The 22720-nt window shown below is 44.9% G+C and overlaps 2 protein-coding genes across 5 annotated transcripts in view; one reads left to right on the forward strand and one right to left on the reverse strand.

Annotated features, from left to right (window-relative positions):
• Positions 1-2080: 2080 nt before the first annotated feature.
• Positions 2081-11793, forward strand: MRPL35 (mitochondrial ribosomal protein L35). Its single transcript, XM_081254356.1, has 4 exons — positions 2081-2167; positions 7699-7888; positions 8783-8927; positions 11448-11793. The coding sequence occupies exons 1-4, from the start codon at positions 2125-2127 to the stop codon at positions 11634-11636; spliced, it is 567 nt and encodes a 188-aa protein (XP_081110482.1). The 5' UTR covers positions 2081-2124; the 3' UTR covers positions 11637-11793.
• A 3169-nt stretch (positions 11794-14962) lies between these two features.
• The window catches only part of REEP1 (receptor accessory protein 1), a 112847-nt gene continuing 105089 nt past the window's right edge, over positions 14963-22720 (reverse strand). The window contains exons 7-8 of one of the 4 annotated variants that reach the window (XR_014017422.1): positions 17958-18025; positions 14963-16901 (exon numbers count right to left, since the gene is read on the reverse strand). Coding sequence is in view for 2 of the 4 variants with exons in the window: in XM_081254023.1 (XP_081110149.1) it covers positions 17954-18025; positions 20000-20151 (224 nt within the window). In the remaining 2 variants the exon portion in view is untranslated. Of the gene's footprint in view, positions 18026-19999; positions 20152-22720 lie in introns of all 4 variants that reach the window. The other 3 variants (XR_014017423.1, XM_081254023.1, XM_081254022.1) reach the window with 3 other exon arrangements.

A 22720-nucleotide genomic window follows, 5' to 3' on the forward strand; every position in this document is an offset into this window, starting at 1 on the left:
GCCACAACTAGAGAGCCCACGGGCCGCAGCTAAAAGATCCTGCTTGCCACAAAGAACATCCCGCGTGCTGCAACTAAGATCCGACACAGCCAAATAAATAAATATATTTTAAAAAATCAAAACAACCTTTGTAATATTAAGATATTATTTGCTGTTTTTACTCATTATACATAATTGTAGAGTTTTCCCAGAGACTGCATGACAAGTGATACCACAACAAATTGAATGCATAAGCAAATTTCAGAATCCAGCTTTCTATTAAGCCAGACCTTACAGAGATTTGCAAAAAGGTTAAACAATGCCACTCTTCTCGCTAATTTTTTTTTAATTTTGAAATAGTTACTTTTCATAAAAATATCTGTGTCAATATGTAATAGGTCTTTTGGGGTTTTTTTTTGCTGCACCACGCCAGCATGCGGGATCTTAGTTCCCCTGTCAGGATCAAACCTGTGCCCCTGCAGTGGAAGCACAGATTCTTAACCACTGGACTGCCAGAGAAGTCCTTATAATTGTTGTTTTAAAATGAATTAATAAGTGCAATGGCAGAATACTTATCGCCCAGTAGGTCCACATTCTCCTAATCCCTGGAACCTGTGAATATGTTACCTTACATGACAAAAAAGAACTTTGCAGGTGTGATTAAGAATCTTGAGATGGAGAGACTATTCTGAATTATCTGTGTGGACCCAATGTAATCACAAGGGTCCTTAGGAGTGACGGGGGAAAGCAGGAGGGTCAGAATCAGACAAGGAGGTGTGAAAATGGAAGCAGAAATCAGAGTGATGTGATTCTTGGCTTTGAAGATGGAAGGAGGCAAGAAGCCTCTAAAAGCTGGAAAACACAATGAAACAAACTCTTCTCTAGAGCCTCCAGAAGGAACACAGCCCTGGATACCTTGATTTTAGCCTTGTGAAACCCATTTTGGACTTCTGACCTACAGAACTGTACGATAATAAACTTGTGTTGTTTTAAGCCACCTAATTTGAGTTCATTCGTTATAGCAACGATAGGAAACTAGTACAATACGTATTTAAATTTTTTCTCCATTTTACTTTCCAATATAATACATTCTAATAGATGTAATCCATATAATTACAAGCTCTTTGAGATCCACAATTTTTAAGCATGTAGAGAGGTTCCAAGACCAAAAAGTTTGAAAACCACTGCTCTAAATAAATCCTGTGTCTCTCTGTCTTGGCTTCCTCTCTTCTCACCTTAGCTCTTGATGCTCTTACTGCCAACCTTGCCCTCGTTAAAAAATCCTCCCCATTCTTTAAGATCCATGGTATACTCTATCTCCTTGTCCCTGATCACCCCAACCAGAAGCCTTCCCTCCTTAACTTTGAACTGCCCCATCAGTCATTTATCTGCCTATTATGGTCTGTAGTTGTCTCCTTATTAAATGTGAACTCCTTGAGACTCAGTGTTTGACCCTTACCCATTTCAACCAGTAAATAGTGCCATATATTGTATATGCGTCAAGTATCTTAGACTACAAGGATGGGAGAGAGGTTTGCTGTTTATTTTCTGTTTGAATGAACATTGTTTAAAAATGTATGATCACTAATTTTCAGGAATAAGATAAGGTACGTAGATTGTTCAGGAAGAGTTGAGGTGCTGTTCTACCAAATAACAGTGTTACTGATTAGAGAGAGAAAAAAAAGTGTGTGTGTGTGTCTGATGTCCTCGGGATACTTACATTCATTTGATTAGAGTTGGCATTCAATTTTTTAAAAAAATTCTAATAATGTTGCTATTTCCTGTTAATTTAGCCCAACATATCCCAGCTTTGGAAGGATACATTTTATTCTTTCAAACTAATTTAATGAAATGCACACAAAAAAATTGTTTCAAATATGCTGGTACTTAAATACATCTTTCAGTCAAATGCTCAGTAAGAATTTATTGAGAGCCTACTATATGCCAGGCAGTATTCTATAGGCACTTGTTTTACAGCGGTGAAGGACAGCCTGGCATAAAGATATTCAATAAAGGTAGACTTCAACGTTCCTTTATTCATGTTTTTAACTCCCTTCCCCGACTCCGCCCAGGTTACTTTTCCTAAGTGTCCTTTGCTCTGAAGCTTTTAGACCCAATTCGGCTGCCGTAAGGCAAGGCGGCAAGATGGCGGCGTCCGCCTTCGCGTGTACTGTGAGAGCAGCCTCAGGTCAGTGGGCAGCGAGGAGCTCGATTCATGCCTTCACAGAAGCGGGGACTGGCGCGGGATGGAGTGGGCGTTTAGCGTGGAGGTTAGCAGGGGGAAAAAAAAAAAAGAAAGATAGAAAGGAGGGGGATCGTTATATGAGGTCAGAGGTTTGTTCCGAATTTCCTCCGGGGCGGCCTGTGTTCGGCCGCCAGCACCGGAGATCTCCGAGATTCTTGGACCCTCGCGAACCGGGGTGTCCCGCAGTTTTGGCTTCCTTACCGGCTCCTAGCCATTCCGCCTTCCCTAGAAAACAAACCAGAAGGGCGGGGGTGGGGGGCGAGGAAGACAGGAAAGTCCCACCGAGGCTAGGATCCGCCGCTCACGAGCTTTGACCTTGAAAAGTTATTTAATCTCTCTGAACTTCAGATTCTACGGCTCTAGAATAGGGATGACACTGTCCACGTGAGGACTAAATGAGCTCGAGCACGTAAAGCGCCTCGTGTAGTACCCGGCATGTGGTAAGCGTGGCTGTATGAAATGCACACAACGTGCAGGGAGTGCGGCTGCTTGCTTCACTCAGTGGCGGCCCTAGGGCAGCCTTAAGGACTTCTTGACAGAGAGATGACGGAAGTGAAGGGTTGCCTTCACTGTAGGGACTTCTGCAAAAGTTAAAGATCATTCACATAAGATACGATGATCGGTAAATTACGTACACACAAAATTGGATAAAATTCTGTGGACCAAGACTAGAAAGAAAAAAGTGTAAAGTTTCCAGCTGTTACAGAAGAGCTGGTTTATGTGGGGTATTTTTCAATTGTGAAATATAACATATAAAGAAAAATGTATATAGCATACAGGACTACCTTAACAAATAACTCCCTGGCAAACATGGGGTATAACTAACACCCAGGCCAGGACATAGAGCAGTACCAGGAGCCTTCACCTCTGTGTGCCTCTTCAACCAAAATTGCCCCTTTCCACCCAACATAAACACTGTCCTCACTTTTATTATTACCTTGTCTTTTTTTCTGTAATAGTTTTAAGATCTATATGTGCATCTCTAAGCAATATATTGTTTAGTTTTGCCTGTTTTTTTACATTCCATGAATGGAATCACATAGTATGTACTCTTGTGTCTTCTTTTTCTTTGTGAAATTCATTCATTTTACACGTAGCTGTCATGCTTTCTCATTGCTATAGAATGGTCTCTTATGGGACTACCCTACAATTCTGCATTTTACTATTGATGGGCATTTGGGTGTTCCCACTTTGGGGCGGTTAGGTACAAAGCTGACTGGCCTTGTGTCATGGTGCATGAGTGCAAGAGTTTCTCTATGGCGTGTGTGTATGTTTATACATATAAAACTAGCTGTGGGGGCTTCCCTGGTGGCGCAGTGGTTGAGAGTCCGCCTGCCGATGCAGGGGACACGGGTTCGTGTCCCGGTCCGGGAAGATCCCACGTGCCGCGGAGCGGCTGGGCCCGTGAGCCATGGCCGCTGAGCCTGCGCGTCCGGAGCCTGTGCTCCGCAACGGGAGAGGCCGCAACGGTGAGAGGCCCGCGTACTGCAAAAACAAACAAAAAAACTAGCTGTGGAATTGCTGCGTCAGGGAATATGTATATATTCTGCATTGCCTGACGCTGCCAAAGTGATGCGCTTATTTAAAGTCACCCAGCACCGTATGCTCCATATCCTCATCAACAGTTGGTATTGTTAGACCTATACATTTTTTCAATCTGGTGAGTATTTAGTGGTGTCTCGTTGTGGTTTGAATAGCATTTCCGTGATTAGTGATGAGCCTGAATACCTTTCTACATGTGTAATTAACCATTTGAATTTCTTTTGTGACATACTCAAATATCTTGCCCATTTTTCTGTTGAATTGTCTTACTGATTTATAGTAGTTCTTTATGTATGTTGGATGCGTGTCTTTTCTCATTTAAATGTGTTTCCAATATAGTCTCCCACTCTGGCTTGCCTTTTTAGTTTGTTTAAAGTATCTTTTGATGAACAATTCTTATTTTCATCAATTTGGATTTATTGTCCTTGTTTTTTAACAATTGATGATGTAGGCAGGTATTAACTCACTATGGTATTTAGATTCCACTGAAAACATGTAAAAGAGTTATGCGACAGCTTGTTTTTAAATGTCATTTTTAGAAATATCCTGGAAATTACATCCTTTTTAAACTATTTAAAATTTTAGATATTACTTGAAATTTTGTGAAAGGGTACATAATTTTTCAAAATTCATTTAGAGGGTATGGGATCAAAAGAAAACTTGAAGACCACTAGTTTAGACACTGTCACACTCACCTCCCCTAACCCCCACGTTCCTTTGATTCCTGCCACAGCGGGGCTATTTGTAATTCCCCAAACAGAGCTCCCCAAACGTACTACGTACTACGTATTCCATTTTTGGCCTCCTGTTTCCACTACCTCCTCTCTTACTCCTTCGAAACTGGTTTTGTGTCACCTCCTTTATGAAAACATCAGTGTTCTCCATACAAGAGGGTGTTTAAGAGAAAGCCTGTCTGTACTAAAATTCCCACAGAGGGCAGAAGACTGAAGGAGCAGTTAATCACTGCCCTTGATTTGTGAGCTGCCTTTGGTTAACACAGTCTAAGTTGGACTTGGGTTTTACAAGCTAAATCACAGTGTTGGTCCAGGAGAGGGTATGGTGGATAAAGCCCCCCGAGTCATTTTCCCAGAAACTGCTCTCAAGCCACAGTCACCCTTCCTGTTGTTCCAGGAACCATTTTTTTCTAACCTCAGTTGGTTTATCCCTGGTTTCATTTTGTTAATTTTGGTCTGTTTTTCCTTTTACTGAGATCACTTTGAGTCTAGATAGTGTATCTTTTCACAAATATGTTAATAAGCCATGGTTCCCAGCTTGTTTCTTTATGCAGATTTGCTAAACATGCCTTGTACACCTTCAGGACCTTCATATAAATTGGGGAAAACTAAGAGTCAATTAGGGAGTCAGGAAGACACTTCCACCAGGAGAACAGCAATCAACTAATTTGAGTACAGTTTCCAATCAGCTTGGAATTTACCTAATTTATTGTCCTGCCCACATTTCTATATTTATTTAGAATATCAGAAACCTTTTCACGTGCCTTCCTAAAGTCGGGATACACTGTCTAGATATTCTCATGATTTCTCAGGCTGGTGACTACATCAAAAAGTGAAATGAAGTTCTTTTCAAGGAACAGTTCACTCCCGGTTGACGAAAAAAAATTTTTTTTTCTGTGCATTTCTATTTATCCATTCTAACATTTTTTTTTTTTTTCTACAGATAAGCCTGTAGTTTGCCCAGTTATTTCTGGACTCCCATCTGCTCACCTCCTTCAGGGGCAGTTTCCAAGAACTTCTGAGAGTTTTGTTGTGTTTTTTAATTGAGATATATCAAGCTCTGATGATCTGTGAAAATTGGGACATTTTGTTGTCTACAGTCCTCCTATTCACTTAATCTTTCAAAGTTTACCTCCGGGCTTGTAATCATGTCTGCAAATAGTTTCAGTTCTTTGAGATACAAATTATTTATACTTGGAGATTTGAAGGGATTGAGCCTGGGCCACATCAGTGGAAGCCCAGAATCCTACCCACTAGGTCATCGGGTGACTGGAAATTGTTATCTCTGATGGAGCAGAGAAAAGCAAGATAAGGGTTTTGCTCAGTAGTTGTGGCTCGCGGGCTTAGCTGCTCTGCAGCATGTGGGATCTTACCGGACCAGGGCACGAACCCATGTCCCCTGCATTGGCAGGCGAATTCTCAACCGCTGCGCCACCAGGGAAGTCCTGTGGACTTTTTTTTAAACCAACTATTGAGGTATAATTTACATACCATGAAATTACCTGTTTTGTGCGTACAGTTTTTTTTTAAATTTATTTTGTTTTTGGCTGCGTTGGGTCTTTGTTGCTGTGCGTGGACTTTCTTAGTTGCGGCGAGCAGGGGCTGCTCTTTGTTGCAGTGCCCGGGCTTCTCACTGCAGTGGCTTCTCTTGTTGCGGAGCATGGGCTCTAGGCACGCGGGCTCAGTAGATGTGGCTCACGGGCTCTAGAGCGCAGGCTCAGTAGTTGTGGCGCACAGGCTTAGTTGCTCCGCGGCATGTGGGATCTTCCCAGACCGGGGCCCGAACCCGTGTCCCCTGCATTGGCAGGCGGATTCCCAACTACTGCGCCACCAGGGAGGCCCTGTGTGTACAGTATGATGTAGTGAGTTGTGCAGCTATCACCACAATCCTCTTTTCAGACATTTCCATCATCTTGTGGAGTTTTATCAACGTGCACATTCTTTTTTTATTATTATTTTTAAAATTTTTATTGGAGTATAGTTGATTTACAATGTTGTGCTATTTTCTGCTGTACAGCAAATCAGTTATACATATACATATGTCCACTCTGTTTTAGATTCTTTTCCCGTACAGGTGTTTACAGAATGCTGAGTAGAGCTCCCTGTGCTGTGCAGCAGGCCCTTGTTGATTATTTATACATAGTCGTGTGTATATGTCAATCCCAATCTCCCAGTTTATCCCTCCCCCCACCCCCGATAACCAGAGATTGTTTTCTATATCTGTGACTCTGTTTCTCTTAACATGCACATTCTCGAGTCCCACACTAGCCTCGCTCAGAATCTACAAGTGGAGTCAGAGCTCTGTGAGTGATTCTGCTTTGCAGCCGTGGACTCTGAGCCTGGCGATAGCGTGAAGGATTGATAAGGAGAACTCTGCGCTCAGTCCGCACATCTAGGCCCTCCGTGATCTGCCTTCTGAGCGGCCACCTCGTTACCCGCTACTCCCCGGGCATCTCCGATAGGCCGGCAAACAGTGCTCAGCCTCTGTGGCAGGTCCAGTCCCCGCTCCCGACATGGATTTGTTTCGGCTTCCTTGCCTTTGTGTACGTTGTTCATGCTACCTGGACTCTGTGCCTCCTCCTCTCACGGCCTGTCCATTTTCTAGAGGGAAGCTCAAGTACCTCTTCTGTTTTCCTTATGAATCCTCCTGCCACCTGCTGTGTCTCTGCGGAGCCAAGGAGCTTTTGTGTTTCTGCCTTGCCGTTCCCTACGTGCAGGAGTTCTGTGTGTCCACAGTGTAAGAGCTGGTGGTGGGAATTCACATTGCGTGTCTTTTGTCCCCTACCGTTGAACGTAGAACTAGGACACGTCAGACTGGACTGTGATGTTGGTTGCACAACTCTCTAAATTTACCAAAAAGCATTGGATTGTACATAAATGGGTAATTTTGTGATGTGTAAGCTATACCTCAGTAAGGACAAAAAGCTCCACAGGTGAGTCTGATCCTCAGGACCCATTAATTATGTATAATACTTGGTCGCTTCGGTACATTACTTCGTTTTAAATATCTGGATGCATCACTTTGTTTTTGTTTTGGCCACGCCCCGCAGCTTGCGGGATCTTAATTTCCCGACCAGGGATCAAACCCAGGTCCCGGATGTGAAAGCGCCGAGCTCTAATCACTGGACTGCCAGGGAATTCCCTGGGTGTGTATTTTGGAGTGTCATATTAAGTATGTATGCTTCTCTCTCTCTCCAGGACTCTTACGGCCCCTGAGTATTTTGGCCTCTTCAGCCTATCGAAACTGCTCCAAGAATGCCTGTCTGAGTTCTGCACTGGCTTCCCGACATCTCAGTCATATTCAGACACTGCTTGTGTCCCCTGCTCCCAGACTGAGCACATCTGTCAGAAACCTGACATGTGGGCAGACTGCCACAGTCCTCGATAGGTTGAGTATATTTCAGTAAACATGATGCTTGGACAAAACTTCTAAAATCGTCATGCCTGCCACATCTTAGATGATATTCTTTGCCGGTTTATTATATAGACTTTGCCTGAAGGATGGGAGAATATACATGCCAGCATCAGGGATGACTGACTACACAGGGCCCGCTTCTGATGTTCTAAGATGTGGTTTCCTGGGTGGGAGCTGTCAGCCAAAGTTGGGGGGGTGAACAAGATGCTCAACTTACAAGGCTCGGCCGCGTGTGGTGCTCATTTCCGTCAGCAGATATTTAGTTAAGCGCTCCTGGGTGCCCAGCACCATACTTGGCAAAAACGATACGGAGATAAAAATAAGTTGAAGTCCTCAAGGAGTTTATATCTAGTGGCAGATGGATAAGGAATCAGGTGATTAAAATATAGCAGGATAGGGCTTCCCTGGTGGCGCAGGGGTTGAGAGTCCGCCTGCCGAGGCAGGGGACACGGGTTCGTGCCCCGGGCGGTCCGGGAAGATCCCACATGCCGCGGAGCGGCTGGGCCCGTGAGCCATGGCCGCTGAGCCTGCGCGTCCGGAGCCTGTGCTCCGCAACGGGGGAGGCCACAACAGTGAGAGGCCCGCGTACCGCAAAAAAATAAAATAAAATAAAAAAATAAAAAAATATATATATATATAGCAGGATAAATTCTCTCCTAGGGATTGAGGGGGTAGGTTATGGAGGACTTGCAAATTGATGATAGTTGCCATTCTCACGTGTAGTGTCACGGATCATTAGGAGTAACAACGTCTGTTGAAAGTGAGCTCTATCCCAGTGGAGCTGCTGCCTTCACTTCTAAGCACAGAAGTGGATTTTATCCTTTTATGTCTTATTGCTGACTTTAAAATTTTTCCATATATTTGTAGAGTGGTCCCCTTGCTCCCACACGTCCTGAAGCCACCAGTCAGAACTGTAACATACTACAGTTCAAGAAAAGGCAAGAGAAAGACTGTGAAAGCTGCCATCTATAGGTTTCTTCGACTTCATTCTGGCCTGTGGCTAAGGAGGAAGGTGAGTCTTCACACGGTTTCTTGCTTAGAAAAGGAGTGAGGTTAGATTAAACTGAAGCAGAAGTCAGCCTGTTCCTTGACACATCTTCCCCCCATCCTACCAGCAGCTTTCACGGCGCTGTGCTGAAGTCCCGGCTTGGCAGGCATCTCTTCATGTCAGTGAATACATGTGTAGAAAACATTTTTAACTATTCATATAACAAAATACTATTCACAATGGTGAAAGTCTTCACTGCAGGACAGGTTCATCCCAGGTCTCTTACATGTCTGTCTTGTCTGATGATTACCAGAATCCCTTTGAGGCCCCCGATCTATAAATAACCTGTGGGGAGGCTCTGTTTAAGCCCAGAGCATTAAAACAGCAGAGCGGACTTCAGCAAGGACTTAGTCCCGTGGTGCAGATTTGGGACCGAATAGCTTCCAGCCTACCTTGGATTGGGTTCTCCAGGTGGCTTAATCTTGAAGTTTTTCTCTGCTGGTGTGTATGATTGGTGATCATATCAGACAGAACTCCAATATTTATTCTGGCCATGGACCATGGCCTCTAGAGGGGGACTCTGTTATAAACAATCCTAAATTTGTAGACAAATAAGTGGAACTCTCAGCTCACTTCTCCATTGGAATACGGTGGTAGTTAGTTTCCTGCACTAGTCAGTAGAAGCTCATGTAATCCATCAGTAGCTCAACTAAGTAGTTCAGCAGATAGTTATGAATTTTGGACCACTGGAAATGTTTCCTCCCCTTTGTTATACTAATTATCTCCAGGTCCTCATCTGGCCCTAGATAAAAAAAAATGGGAGGTTTTCCTTGCCTTCCTTTCCACGTCCCTTTTACTGGGCCCTGAAACCCTCACACTGGTATAAATGACCTGATGGAATTCTCCAATCATAATACCTAGTCCCTGCTCCAGGCCCCCGGAAGTTATTCCATATGCAGAATGGCCTGCTTCATCAAAATCTAATCTTAAGAAGAAAACAAAAATCCGGGTGGGTTAATTTACACTAATGTATAAAAACAGAAAGTATTTTCTGCAACACAGTTTCATCCAGGTGTCCCTAATCTTTATAGCTTATTCCCTCCTTCCATTTCTGAACTGGTAGATTGTCTAAAAAGTCTCAAGCATTTTCACAGTGGTTACATTCCACAGAATAATCTTCAAAGGAGATTATTCTGCTGTTGATGGGCAGGACAGCAAACTAGCTGTTTGTATGTCAGAGATCCACAGGGACCCAGATTGGCTTGCAAACTAGAAAACTGTTACACAAATACGGGGATTTTTCTTTGAATCTTTCAACTTAGAATTGTAAGTAATAAGAAGTAACCATCTAACCTCTGGCATTTTAAAGCCAGAACTCTGAAATGACCCTTCCTTATTTCTAAGCATCACTGTACTATAGAAGTTGCTGGTCACAGTGATGACACTACGGCATGTCAGAAACCCCAAGGCACCTTCCCAGCAAAGAGCTGTGGTTTTGTTCAGTTAGTGTGCTGCCCTAAAGAGCCCTTGGTTTGAAAGGACCCAGATGCTCTTACCAATAGCTGTGTTTCTAGTCTCACCTCTCCTATAAATTACTGTAGCCAAGCATTAACCTGGGCGGCAACTAAGGTCTCTTCTAGTTTAAACAGGCTATGATTGGGAATTCCCTGGTGGTCCAGTGGTTAGGACTTCACGCGTTCACTGCCAAGGACCTGGGTTCAGTCCCTGGTTGGGGAACTGAGATCCCACAAGCTGTGCAGAATGGCCAAAAGAAAACAAAAATAAACAGGCTATGATTATAGTTTTATATTCGATCTAATGATCTACTTCAAAAATTAATTCTTCAGAATTAATAATGCATGGATTATTCCTTCAGCACTCCCAATAATAGTTTTCCTGCAGTCATTATTCCTTAGAAAAGTACTTACTGTAGAAATTGGTCCCCCCGGTGTGTGAAAAGAATAAATGACACAGTATACTTGAGAACTCTGCTTCTCAGCCTTTGTAATACTTAGGCCCCCTTAAATGAACATAAGTGTCACCAACTAGCCAGTACTCCCTTCCTCATCCTCCACTTCAGGAAGATAGCAGTGTAGTGGTTAAGAACTCTTATTAATTCTCTGACCTCAGTCTGCTGCTTAACTGCTCTAATTGTTTCTCTTTTATCTGTAAAAAGAGAATAATAGTATGCTATTGTTGAAGATTGTTGAAGAGGTAATAAGGTAATGCATATAAAGTCAGCTGTTACAATTATATATCACTACCCTGTACTTCACCAGCGTCCACGATTTATTTAGCTTTATTTGCTGTGGCTTTAAATAATCTTTGTAACACTCTTAAATTATTAATATTCCTTTCTCAAACTACACACGATTTCTCTGTCTAACCCCACACTGAGAATCACATTTTTCTGAAAAACATACCAGCCCCTATGAAAGTTTAGTCTTTGTTTCCAGCGGGCCTATGAACCATGAGAGGTTAACATATCTGTTGTTTCCTATATAATATAATGTTTTAAATTGTCTTTGTAACATTATCTAACAGGCTGGTTATAAGAAAAAATTATGGAAGAAGACGGTTGCAAGAAAAAGACGCTTGAGGGAATTTGTCTTCTGCAATAAAACCCAAAGTAAGCTCTTAGATAAAATGACAACTTCTTTCTGGAAGAGGCGAAACTGGTATGCTGATGACCTTTATCAGAAGTATCATGACCGAACAAACCTGAAAGTATAGATCAGAAGTTTTGTGATTTCCCAGTTATTGAATGTGTATCTTTGTGTATATGATGTCTTTGCAAAGATGAAATAGTATAAGACATGATGTAAGTTGTACCAACTGATATGGAAACATGTAGTACCAACATTAAACTTACCAATGTTTTAAAACTTAATGGATTAAACATTCCCAGATTTGTTCAGAGAAATAGAAATTTTAAATTTTGATTATTTTTAACAAGTGGTAATGGCTTAAATAGTTGTTCCAGTTAGGCTTATTTAGTTGCAAGGAATCTCCAGTTAGGACAAACGTAAAAAGACCGTAAAGCTAACAAGTTAGCTCAAGCAGTGTGACGTTATCTTAAGGATATGTGCCTGGGAACGCAGGAACACCTCACACCCCCATCTCCCACCCAGAACTAACCCCCAGGCCTCAGGAAGAGCAGAAATTACATGGTGATACTGGATCTGAGGCACCTCCAGGGGTCTCAGCAGCAGAAGTGGTGGATCTTTAGGCTTGGGGTCTGCCATGCACGGGGCTCAGTTCTTTTTACATCACTGGCTCCATTCTCTTTCCTCACCAGCTTCTCTGATTCACAGCTTTTGTTTACTCTTAGTGTCTGCTTCCCATAATAATGCTAGCGTGCACCTTTGAGGTACTTTTCTACATCGTGACCCTCAGCTCCTATCTCCAGTCTCTAACTAACTGCAAAGAGACTCTAACTGGGTCAGTTTTGTCCTTTTACACCAGGTCTCATCAGGGGTCACCGACCAGTGTAGGGACTGGCTGTTCTGAGGTCAGGAGCCCACCCTGGCCCATTTGATTGGGCTAGCAGGTCCACGTGGAGCAAAAAATAGTTATGTGAGCAGTTTCCCTCAGAGGTGAGCCTGGGGTGCTAACCCGTCTGGTCTACTAGGTTCACTGCATTCATAGCAGTTCTCACTTCGTTTATTGGAACAGGATTTTTATTGAGAGAAGAGTAAATGAAATAGCCTTTCAGTATGCCCATTCGTGAAGCTAAAGAGGCTGTATAAGTGGAGACAAAAACTTTTTAACCAAGAGTTATATTTTATAGAAGTTCATTTATCCACTTGAGATTTCATACTTTTAATTGTGAGGGTAAACTTTTTCCAAAATTTTCCAGAGACACATTGTAGAATCTAAAGGGGAAAAGTAATCTCAGTCATTTTTAGAAACGATGCAGAAGTTAAGCATTGTTCACATGAAGAGGGTCAGGTAAGCGGCACTGAGGAAAATGCAGCTTTTCAGGATGCTTATGGTCTAGGGCAGTGGTTCTCCGCTCTCCCGTCAGAATCATCTGGGAAGCATCTTCAAAGAGCCGAGCATTTTGACTGGTTGAAAAACCATTATTAAATACAATTATGCCTCAATTACTGCTTCAGATCCTTTAATATAATAGTTGGTGATGATAAGATGCAGTTCCTCTATTAACAGATTAAGATAAAAGATAACCAAATTGGAATTCTGTGGCATGTCAGACTAGGATTATTGGAGGAACTCCTTGCAACCAGTGTGTGTTCACTAAAAGGAAAAAGGGTGACAAGAGAGTGTTCTAAAACTCCAAGGCCAAGTGTGTGTCTGTCTATGGGGCCAGTTTCTAAAGAACAGACATTTGATTTGAGACGAGAATCTCAAGAACCTGACGCATGGAATGGCTCTCTGTTTTGATGGGTTTTCACTTCCTCCTGCTTCTGGGGTAGCAGAAGCCAGTCCCTCACAAGGCCTCCACATCATTTCTCACCTGCCTGGCTCCTTACCTCTTCCACTCACCCCTGGAAGCGGGATGGATCTGGTGCCCGAAGAAGCTGAGGAGGAGGAGCCTTTTCTACCACCTCCGTGACTTCTTAGTGCAATGTGGACAACAGGGTCTCTGGGCCTCAGAGCACCTTGGCTTCCCCTCTAGGCCAGGGGCAGGAGAGGTAGAGACAAGGGCTGGCTAAGGCCCCAGCAGCCAGAGATGGACTGAAGTGGAAGGGCTGACAGGCCCATGATTTAGGGGAAAGGGAATTTTCATACATGTAATTTTTGTTTTACGGGTAGCAGGGCTTATCATCTACAGTGATGTTATAGTTTGACAACGAAACATCTTATTACATTAAAGGGTCTATCTAAATGACATTCAAGTATATGTAAAAGTGGAATTTATTTAACACCTACTACGTCCCAGCATGTATCCACAAGACGGCTAACCCTCATACCAACCTTGCAAGGGAGATATTATCTGTCCCTAGTTTAGACTTGCAGAAACTGAAGCTCACAGAAGGTTAAATACGTTACCCAAAATACAGCTAGTAGTCACAGAAACCGGGTCCATCTCCTTGGAATCCTGTGCATTTCCCCAAGTCTTCTAACAACATATGAAAATTCACATCAAAATCAACAAGTGACTGTAATCTAGCACCATAAATACTAAATACTTCTTTATGACACTGAACCAAGTCAGCTTTTAAATTTTACAACTTTGCTTTTCTGTTATTTGTCAGCTCTTAACCTGGTTAATACCAGTTCTGTTGACATTGGACTTGGCTCAGGACATGACTAACGAGTGGATTTTCAGCCTTCCTCTGCATCTCTCCTTTCTTTCAGTCCCTCTGCATCGTCGTCTTTACCTGCCGCTGCTATGCTTTACAGTCCGCGCGTCAAACACATAGGACTATAAAGGCAAAGAAAATGAGTGTTTCATTGTGATGTTTCAGAATTTGAGTTTCCAAGTCTTTTGGGGGTTTTTTTTGGTTTTTTTTCTGGCCGCACCACGTGGCACGTGGGACCTTCCCTGACCAGGGATCAAACCCGCGCCCCCTGCAGTGGAAGCACGGAGTCTTAACCCCCGGACCGCCAGGGAAGTCCGTGTACCTGTTTATATCTTAAAGGCCAGGGCTGCAGTGGCATTAAGGGCATCCATAACTCCCGGTGCGTCTCCATGTGCCCCGCCCTCTTCTGACCTGCATCCCTTCTCCCGCATTTGCAGATGAGGACACTGGTTCCTAGAAGGAAAGCAACAGACCAAAGGTCTGTTTGCAGAATTAAAACTGCCTTGCAGATGAACTACCCTGTTTTCACAGCTACCTAGTTTCCACTGGTGACCTTTAAAAATGTAAGACAAACATAGTACCAGATTCATATTTACGTGATCAACTGGTTCTCAAAGCACAGATTATCAATTAATTTTTTTCTCTTTGCAACAATTCTGTGCAGTAGGCACGGAGCCAAGTCACCAGGCACCAGGCCAGTTAGCACTCGGCTCCTCATCCTTACTGACGAATACGTTGTGTTTTTTTTAAGTATTTTCTCTTTCCTCATAAGCCCAACATTACAAAGATGTCTTTTAAAAGAAAAATGTTAAGACTTTATTCAAGATATATATCAGGCATTATAACAAAACAGCAGAACTTCAACCTTTGGAATACTGTAATTTTTACATCCCTTTGATGCACAGTTCAGTATACTATTTGATTACAGATCATTCTATGGGGATTACAGAAATAAACCAAGGGCAAGTGTACACAGTCACAGTCCAGAATGCCAGCTCTCTGAGTGTGTGCCGTTTGTGAATGAAGCACACATCCTTTACCATTTCCAATACTGTGCAAGGTGAACAACTGGGAAGGTACTCAGTGGTGGTCGTGGTTGACAAGCACTGTTATCACAGACACATGGACAGTATACTACAGAGAACACACATTTCAGAGGCCAGCGAAGTGAGCAAGCTATTCACACAAAGCCAGGAGGGATTATGCCTAACTCTCCAGTTTATAAGTACAATACCACGTCTCATCCTTCTCAGAAACGGAACAGGTGCTCAATAGCAAAGAACCGAAAATTACTACATGAAAAGTACAGACTTTCCAGCTAGCATTTTGTAAACAGCCTGTGTCTGTAAATCAGCCAATTAAAAACATTCAGTTTTATCCTCTAGACAGAACTCCACATCACTACGTGTACACTTTGAGGCATTCACATTTTACGCCAGTCCACACAAATATACAGCTTGTTGGATAAGTAAACATGTTTTGCCAGAAATATGACAGCTGCTCTCAGTTGTACAGTGAGTGTTTTTAAGAGAGAATCCAACTCCCTAACCAACACTTGAAGGAAAAATAGTTACATTAAGACAGCAGTTTGGATACCTTTATATTTTTTAAATCTTAAATGAGAAATAATACAGCATGTCTGAGAATAGAGTGCTTCAAACTTGTTTTTGGCATAGTTGAGTGCAAACTTCATAGCCCATACTTGTTAAAACTCTCCACTGTAAAATGGTGAAAATATAGCTGTTCACAATAGGATTTTAATCTCTGCTGCTAAAGGCATTTATTATTTTGGCAAAAAAAAAATTGCTAAAAAGCTGCTTAAGAAGTTAAGCTTTTTTTGCTTTTGTTTCTGATAATTCTGGGTACTCCCAATGACAGGTAAATACATTTTAAAGCATATATCTTTCCTCTGTCTGAAACTTCAGTGAGCTTGAAGAAAACAGGCTTTCTGTCTTCCCTCAGGGGTTTAGGTATTGGTGGGTATGGGGCTCAGACAATGAACAGACAGCCTCTGTTTGCCCTCTGAACCACAAATTTGCTTTTAGGTTTATTTTCCTAAATCCTTTTGTAAATTACAAAGTCACCTTTAGAGGCATTGTGGGGAAAAGGGATTTAAATATGCACATCTGGTAACAAGCAACTTCAAGTAAAACCCTCTCGGAGGTGGCTAAGATCCAGCCAATGTGTCACCAGCAGACTGATGTATGTTTGCGTAGCTCAGTCTTTAACTGGGCCTGTTTATAGCTGATGGACGGTAGGTTCTATGAGGTACATAACACTCTCTAGTGTTCAGGGCCTATCTATGAACAAACACAATCCAAGTATTATAAGTAACTGGGTTGTGACCACTGCATGCATCACACTGAAAGGAAACACCAACTCTAAGCGTAAGTATACGAGTCCTACATTTAGGCTCAGCTCTACCAGGGGAGAACAGCTGCCTCAGACCAAAATGCTATTTAAACCAGATTCTTCTTTTCAGATAAAATTCTCAATCTAAGCAGGGGGTCCCCTCAGACAGTGATTTGTTCTCTTCCTAAGCGATGCGGGCTTGTATGAAGTACGAGTGCCCATGAGCGCGTGACATCTCTCTCGTTCACGTTCCGCACAGGCCAGAGCTGCCCGTGAGCCGGGGAGCAAGTCACATCCATGAAGGTCTCAACCTATGCAGCCTTTCTAGAACCCAGCGTTTGGATCGTTACCCAGGTGTCAGATGTACTTCACCGCGTATCTGAAACAAAGCATGATTGTAGGGTTCCTTTTTTTGTTGGGGTGGATGGGTTGGTTTTCGCTTAGTGTTTCCTGAAACGAGGCGCTCCCACTGTGGGCTCCTCTACCTGGGGAAATCGGTCACGGCGCTGGGTCCTAGTATGGAAACACAGTCATCGTCAAGCTCTTTTGAACCACTCAGAATGATTCCTTACAACAGCTCTGTAAGTCTACATGCCCCAGAGAAGGTTTACCAAGGGCAAGGCTCCTACCTAAGACAATGATAAATCCCCTGTAAGGATTCAGAAGCTCCTAATCCTGGATCCATGGGAGAGACAAGCTTCCTGTGACTTTTCTCTTATTCTAGGCTGTTCCCCTGACTTCGTCACACTCACACCTGTCACTAAAATGTTGCCTTTCTTTATTCTAAACTTCTCTGGTCTGTTGACTAACTGTCTGAAGAATATGGACCATCGCCCTGCAGGAAAAGGGATGTTGTACTCGAGTCGTATTTGGAAGCTTCATAAGCACATCTGAGACATCCTCTAGCATCAAAATGATTTTTTACACTCCCGCTTTTGCAGCTTTCTTACACATCAGAACCTCTGGCAGCCCTTGCAAGTCCACTATATTAAGCCAAAAGCCGTAAATATGTACATCGTAGTCCAAAGTACTAGTACCAAGAACAAAAAAAAGTTAAAAAGAAAATTGCTTTGTTTGCATATACAGGACTAAAAACGAAGTATGCAACCAAGAAATTACAAATGTGCATCCCAGCAGTGGGGGTGATTCTCTTCTATTTCTAAAACACTGCTGTCTGTACGCCGGTCCAGTTGTGGAAAACTGCTGACCCCCGGCACACTACCTTTCCCTTTAGCCTCTCCCCAGCAAAAGAAAGAAAAGGAGGGGGGAAGAGAAACTCTTCGAAGTGGAACAGGGGAGAGAGGAAAGGCCACGTCCGGGGCTGCACGCTCAGTACACCAGCTTGCGGGTTTCTATGTTATGAGTGAATAAATAGCTCTTTAAGGCAGAGAAGAAACATTCTGTGGATCCAGTGATGTTGGCTCATCTCACTCACGTGGTTTCAGTGGCCGAGGATGAGGTACTTTTCTTACTAAAGCGAGATCGGAGGATTCTAGGCGGTGCCTGGTAGAGGAAACAGAAAAAGGACCCCTCAATTTGGCATAGCACGGAAGCTTTCAAGGACAGCACCCGGCTGGGTTTGTGTTGAGACTCCAGCTCCTTTGGTCAAATGCACACGTGTGTGAAGAGGCTGGTGCGGCTGGGGGCCCACTCGGAGTGTCCACAGTAGGAATCGGAGTCACAGCCCAGGCATCCCCATGAAGCTGAGCCAGTTGAGGAGCCCGGCGCCTCCCTCTTCATGTTCCCCTAAGGCCCTGGATCTCCCAAGTGAATGGCTGCACAGAAGGATGACACATCTTGTTTCTGCCTTGAGAGCAAAATGATCTTACCAAGTGACTCAGCAGAAAGACCTCCCCATGTCTTCCCTTGGGAACCAGCCTCGTGTTAACTTGGTACGTGCTTAAAATTGCCATCACCAAATTTCCAGTCCTCTTTCTGGAGGTGAAATCCCTTCACGCACAGCAAATCACACAACAGAGGAAACAGTACCTTTAAGTATGAAGGGTTCCACCTCATCTTCCCTACAAATGACTATCAAGGGACCTCTCCTTCCATGGGACACACAAATCACAGGGGAAGTTACTATCACCGTAAAAGAAAAGGGAAATATTTTCTAGCATAGCACTCAAGGGGGTTCACAACTGGCCCCAACTCTCTGTACTCGGCTTCGTTTTCTACTCTGCCCTTTCATACCTCCATCCCTTCTGAGCAGAGGTCCTTCCTCCCTTCTCTGTCCAAAGTCACTCCTGAGCCCCACCCACATGGCCCACTCACAGCCAGGATCAGCTCCTTGGTTCTCACACTGTTTAGCACGTGACAGGGCGTCAGAGGACTTTGCGCCCACAGGGGAGCGTGCCTGCTCTGTGCACTGTGTCCCCTGCCACACTGTGACTTCCTGGGAGCAGGGCCGAGTTCACCACCATTTCCCAGCAAGGAGCTTGGTGCCCAGCGGGCACACGGAAGGGAGGCAGAAGAGAAAGAAGCAGGAATGGAAGGCTCTGGCCTTCCACATCCTGAGTCCTCACGCTACACCTCTGCGACTAGGAAGTGTTTACCAGCCACCTCTGGACCCAGTAAGAAAAGAATCGGTGAAACCTCTGTTTTAGGGATCTGCCTCAAGCAGTTTAACCATAAACAGTAAAGCAGCTTGTGCAGCTGTACAAAAACAAAAGCAAAAAGGCACAAAGCCTCAGGACCTAGAATGGTTCTGGCACCTTCCCTGCCCTCCGGGAAGGAGGTCAGCCTTTCCATGCACTACCTCACCTGAGGCTCACAAGGGTCTCTGCTCTGTGGGCAGGGGGACTCCCAACTTGCCTCAGATGGGCTCTCAGGCCACAGTGTTCAGGGGGAGGGGAAGGGGAGAGATGTGACGGGACAGAGAGGAAGACTCTGGGGTCCCCCGATTCTGCGGGCCCTGCACCTGAGCCCAAGGCTGGTGACCCTGCACAGAGCAAGGCCCTGAGGCTCTAGGCTTGGCCCTCCACCTGCATCTACAACTGGCAAGAGTACACAGATCAAGTGTATTGTTTGGTCATTTTGAAGGGCTGTGCCCCTTCTATAACATTTTATGAACATCTGTGTTGTACCAGGCACTACGCTGTGTCCTGAAGATACAGGGATGAACACGCTTTATATAAAGACTTGTCATATAACACATTCTGAGTTTTTCTTCCTCCAAAACACTCATTTGGTTGCTTTTCATTCACACATCACCTTAGGTTGGTAGTTGGGTTTTTTGTTTGTTTTTTTAATCCCTAGGCACAATCTCACCTCTCCTATTTTCAAATACAAGTAGTAGGGTCTTTTTTACCCCTTGGCAAGTAGCTGGACGCTACCTAGTTGGCTTGTCCTGCCTGTTTGATGGAGGGAGGTCTCCCCGCCCCAGGCACTCAGGAGATGTTGGGTGCCGCCAGTTCTCCAGGGCAGAGCCCTTTGTGCAAACACACGCTCCACCCCGCAGCCCCCAACACCGTGTACCTCCAGGGGGAACTCCGTCCTTCGAGGCGCTTTATACTTGTACATGAAATCCAGCAGGTCTTCCTCCTCCTCATCGGAAAACGCCAAAGGGTTTTGGACCTGGTGAGGCTCCCAGGCCTTCACACCACCCTCATTCACATCCCCCTCAACCACTGAATGTCCATTTACAATCTATGCAGAGGAGACAAAGTACAGCGAGGTGGGATCAGTGTAGAAAGGAGCGGAGAAGGGCACGCAAGGTCAAAGTCAGGCACACAGCACAGCAAGCCAGGCCGGTTAGGAGAGCCGAGGCCCCGGTATCCGCCAGCGATACTGCAGGGGATCCAGGATCACTGCAACTGTGAGACTGGTCAGGCGCTGTGCATGGGAACGAGCACAGGCTTCAGAATCTACTGACAAGCTACCAGGGGAGGTGGGGACAGCGCTGCCTTAACTGAGACACGTCTAACCCTGCAGCTTAGAGCTGTGAGGCCATACCAGAAGAAAGAAAGAATCTCCGGGAAAGAATCTCTAGAAAAGATGGTGGCAGTGACCTCTGGAGAGGAATAGCACAGTTTTCTATAACACAAACCAGCAGTGCTGACAGTGCCTTAATTACACTTGCACTTTCAGCTCCAAGCATTCTTTAAGAGACAGGATGTAAAATGCCAGGAAGCCTTCAGAGAGAACCTTAAGCAAAGCTATGTAGATTTTTCATTTCAAAGGCCAAGTCCTAGAGAAGCAAAGGAGCCTAGTGGAAGGAGAATCTAGCAGCAGTCTTCCCCTCAGAAAACGACAGCAGGATTCCTGTTTTGGTTTGCCGTGACTAATCCACAGGGAAAGCACCAGAATGGATTCATGTCACTGAGTGCACGGTATTTTTGCAATGTTCAATGCTGAGCATATTCCATGTCATCTGGCCATGTGGTCCTATCTCAGTCGAGATATAGAATACTTCCTGCCCATACCCAGTTTATCTGACACCCAGAGACACTTCTTTCTAGGCTTCGTATATTGTTTTTACCTAGAATCACAGAATGCACACAGCCAGGGGGCCCTCAGATCACCTGGTCCAACCACCCCCAGGCCTGCAGATAAAAACCAGAGCTCGTTCTGGGACACCCTGCTACTTCTCCCAAAAACATTTTCAGCCACAAAATGTGTTCTATCAAAAGGGGAATAACAGCACCCGGTGTGGGCTTAGTAAAACTAACAGCAGAAGCCTAATCTTGAGCCGCTTTCCCGGTCATTGCTGCTATACTCCCAACAGCCGGCAGGAGGCAGCACGAGAGCAGGGCTGCCTTAACCACGGATTTCAAAGCTGAATTGTAGGCTGGGAGCAACCTGCTCAGACAGCACCCGAGTGAGAGCCAAGCCCGAGATCATTAAACTTCCTTTGCGCTTTTTGCTCCAGTGCATCCCCCAGCCTGTCTCCTCCGGGTTTAGGTTCCCTCTGGTCCCTTCCCCTGGCCAAATCAGCTGCATCCTTAGGACCGAGGAACATGAAGGCTGGCAACTCCAGGGAGCCCTCCCTGAATGCTCCGGTCCTGCCTGCCTCTCGACTCCCAGCGGGGCTTGGGATGTGTACCACATGGCTTGTGCTGCGCGCCCTGGTTCTCCTGTCCGTCAGTCTCACTGCCTCAGCCCCACAGAAAGCATCCTGAGCTACGGCTGATCCTCCTGGGCCCCTCGGATCACCTGACCCCGGGGTTGTACCCACAGTGGCTGCCCGTCCACTAACCGAGGTGGAGACCTGACATCGTCTCAGAGGGCTTGGCTCTTGTCCCAAATCAGAACTCGACACCTATCACAAGGACATTCCTTCTGGACACCTGACAGGAGGAAAAAGAGACAGGCCAGCCCAGGCCCGAAAGCTCTCAGACCAGGCCAGAAACTGCAGAAGCAGCCTGGCCAGCTCCGGCCGCCCCAGCACAGAACCCCACATCCTGAGAACGGGCTAGGGGGCTGGTTTGAGTCTGTGCCTCTGCACACGTGGTTCCCTCTGAATCTGGGGCCAGGGCTTTCTCTGTACTGATCACTCTGGGGTTCAGAGGGCAGCCCAGAGTCACCAAAACATCCTCAGGCATCGAACAATTCAGGCTGCTCACGTGGTCTGGATTCACTGAGACTGAGCGATGAACTCACACATTACCAAAATAATAATAGTAATAAAACAACAACAATGACTATCTCAGGACTGAAACAAAAATGGCTTTGAGTTTGTTCTCCACTGCATCCTTGAGCATGGACTAAAGGGTAGAAAAGAAGTGACCCTCTGGCCCACTAGAAGTGATGGATCAAGGGGAACCCAGATATCCAGGCAGGAATAGAAAACAATCATTCAACTCAGCAGAGGTGGGGGAGCCAAGGGGGTTAGTGTGGGGGCAGCTCGGGGGCTAGAAGTAGCTTCGCATGGAAGCCACAGAGAGAACCTGCTAAAAAGAGAAGAATCCTACTGCTTACTGTGTTCATGGAGGGGTTTTGCCAAGAATGGTGTTTGTAATGTTCTGCCTGACTCTTGGGACCCGTGAGAATAACCACTGTGGACAAGCTGAGCCTCTGAGCCTCCGGTTGGCTACCGTGTTGTGACACTGAATCTCTTAGCTGCGTTTCCCTCTTTGCCCTGGCTGCCAGGAAGCCCAGCATCTTGGACAGTCTGTGACTTTGTGACAAGCACTTAAACTTTTCTTCTCACTCCGACTCCATCTTACCTGCCTATTCCCTTTCTCTCAAGCTTCCTTT

The sequence above is a fragment of the Mesoplodon bidens genome, assembly GCF_964165515.1.
Source record: "Mesoplodon bidens genome assembly, chromosome: 14".
Classification (NCBI taxonomy): domain Eukaryota; kingdom Metazoa; phylum Chordata; class Mammalia; order Artiodactyla; family Ziphiidae; genus Mesoplodon; species Mesoplodon bidens.

Excerpts from the sequence above, each read along its gene's own strand:
- MRPL35 (XM_081254356.1), top strand. The coding sequence starts at position 2,125 with ATGGCGGCGTCCGCCTTCGCGTGTACTGTGAGAGCAGCCTCAG. Across the intron at positions 7,889-8,782 it reads ACTGCCACAGTCCTCGATAG|AGTGGTCCCCTTGCTCCCAC; the intron begins GTTGAGTATATT and ends ATATATTTGTAG. Across the intron at positions 8,928-11,447 it reads GCCTGTGGCTAAGGAGGAAG|GCTGGTTATAAGAAAAAATT; the intron begins GTGAGTCTTCAC and ends ATTATCTAACAG.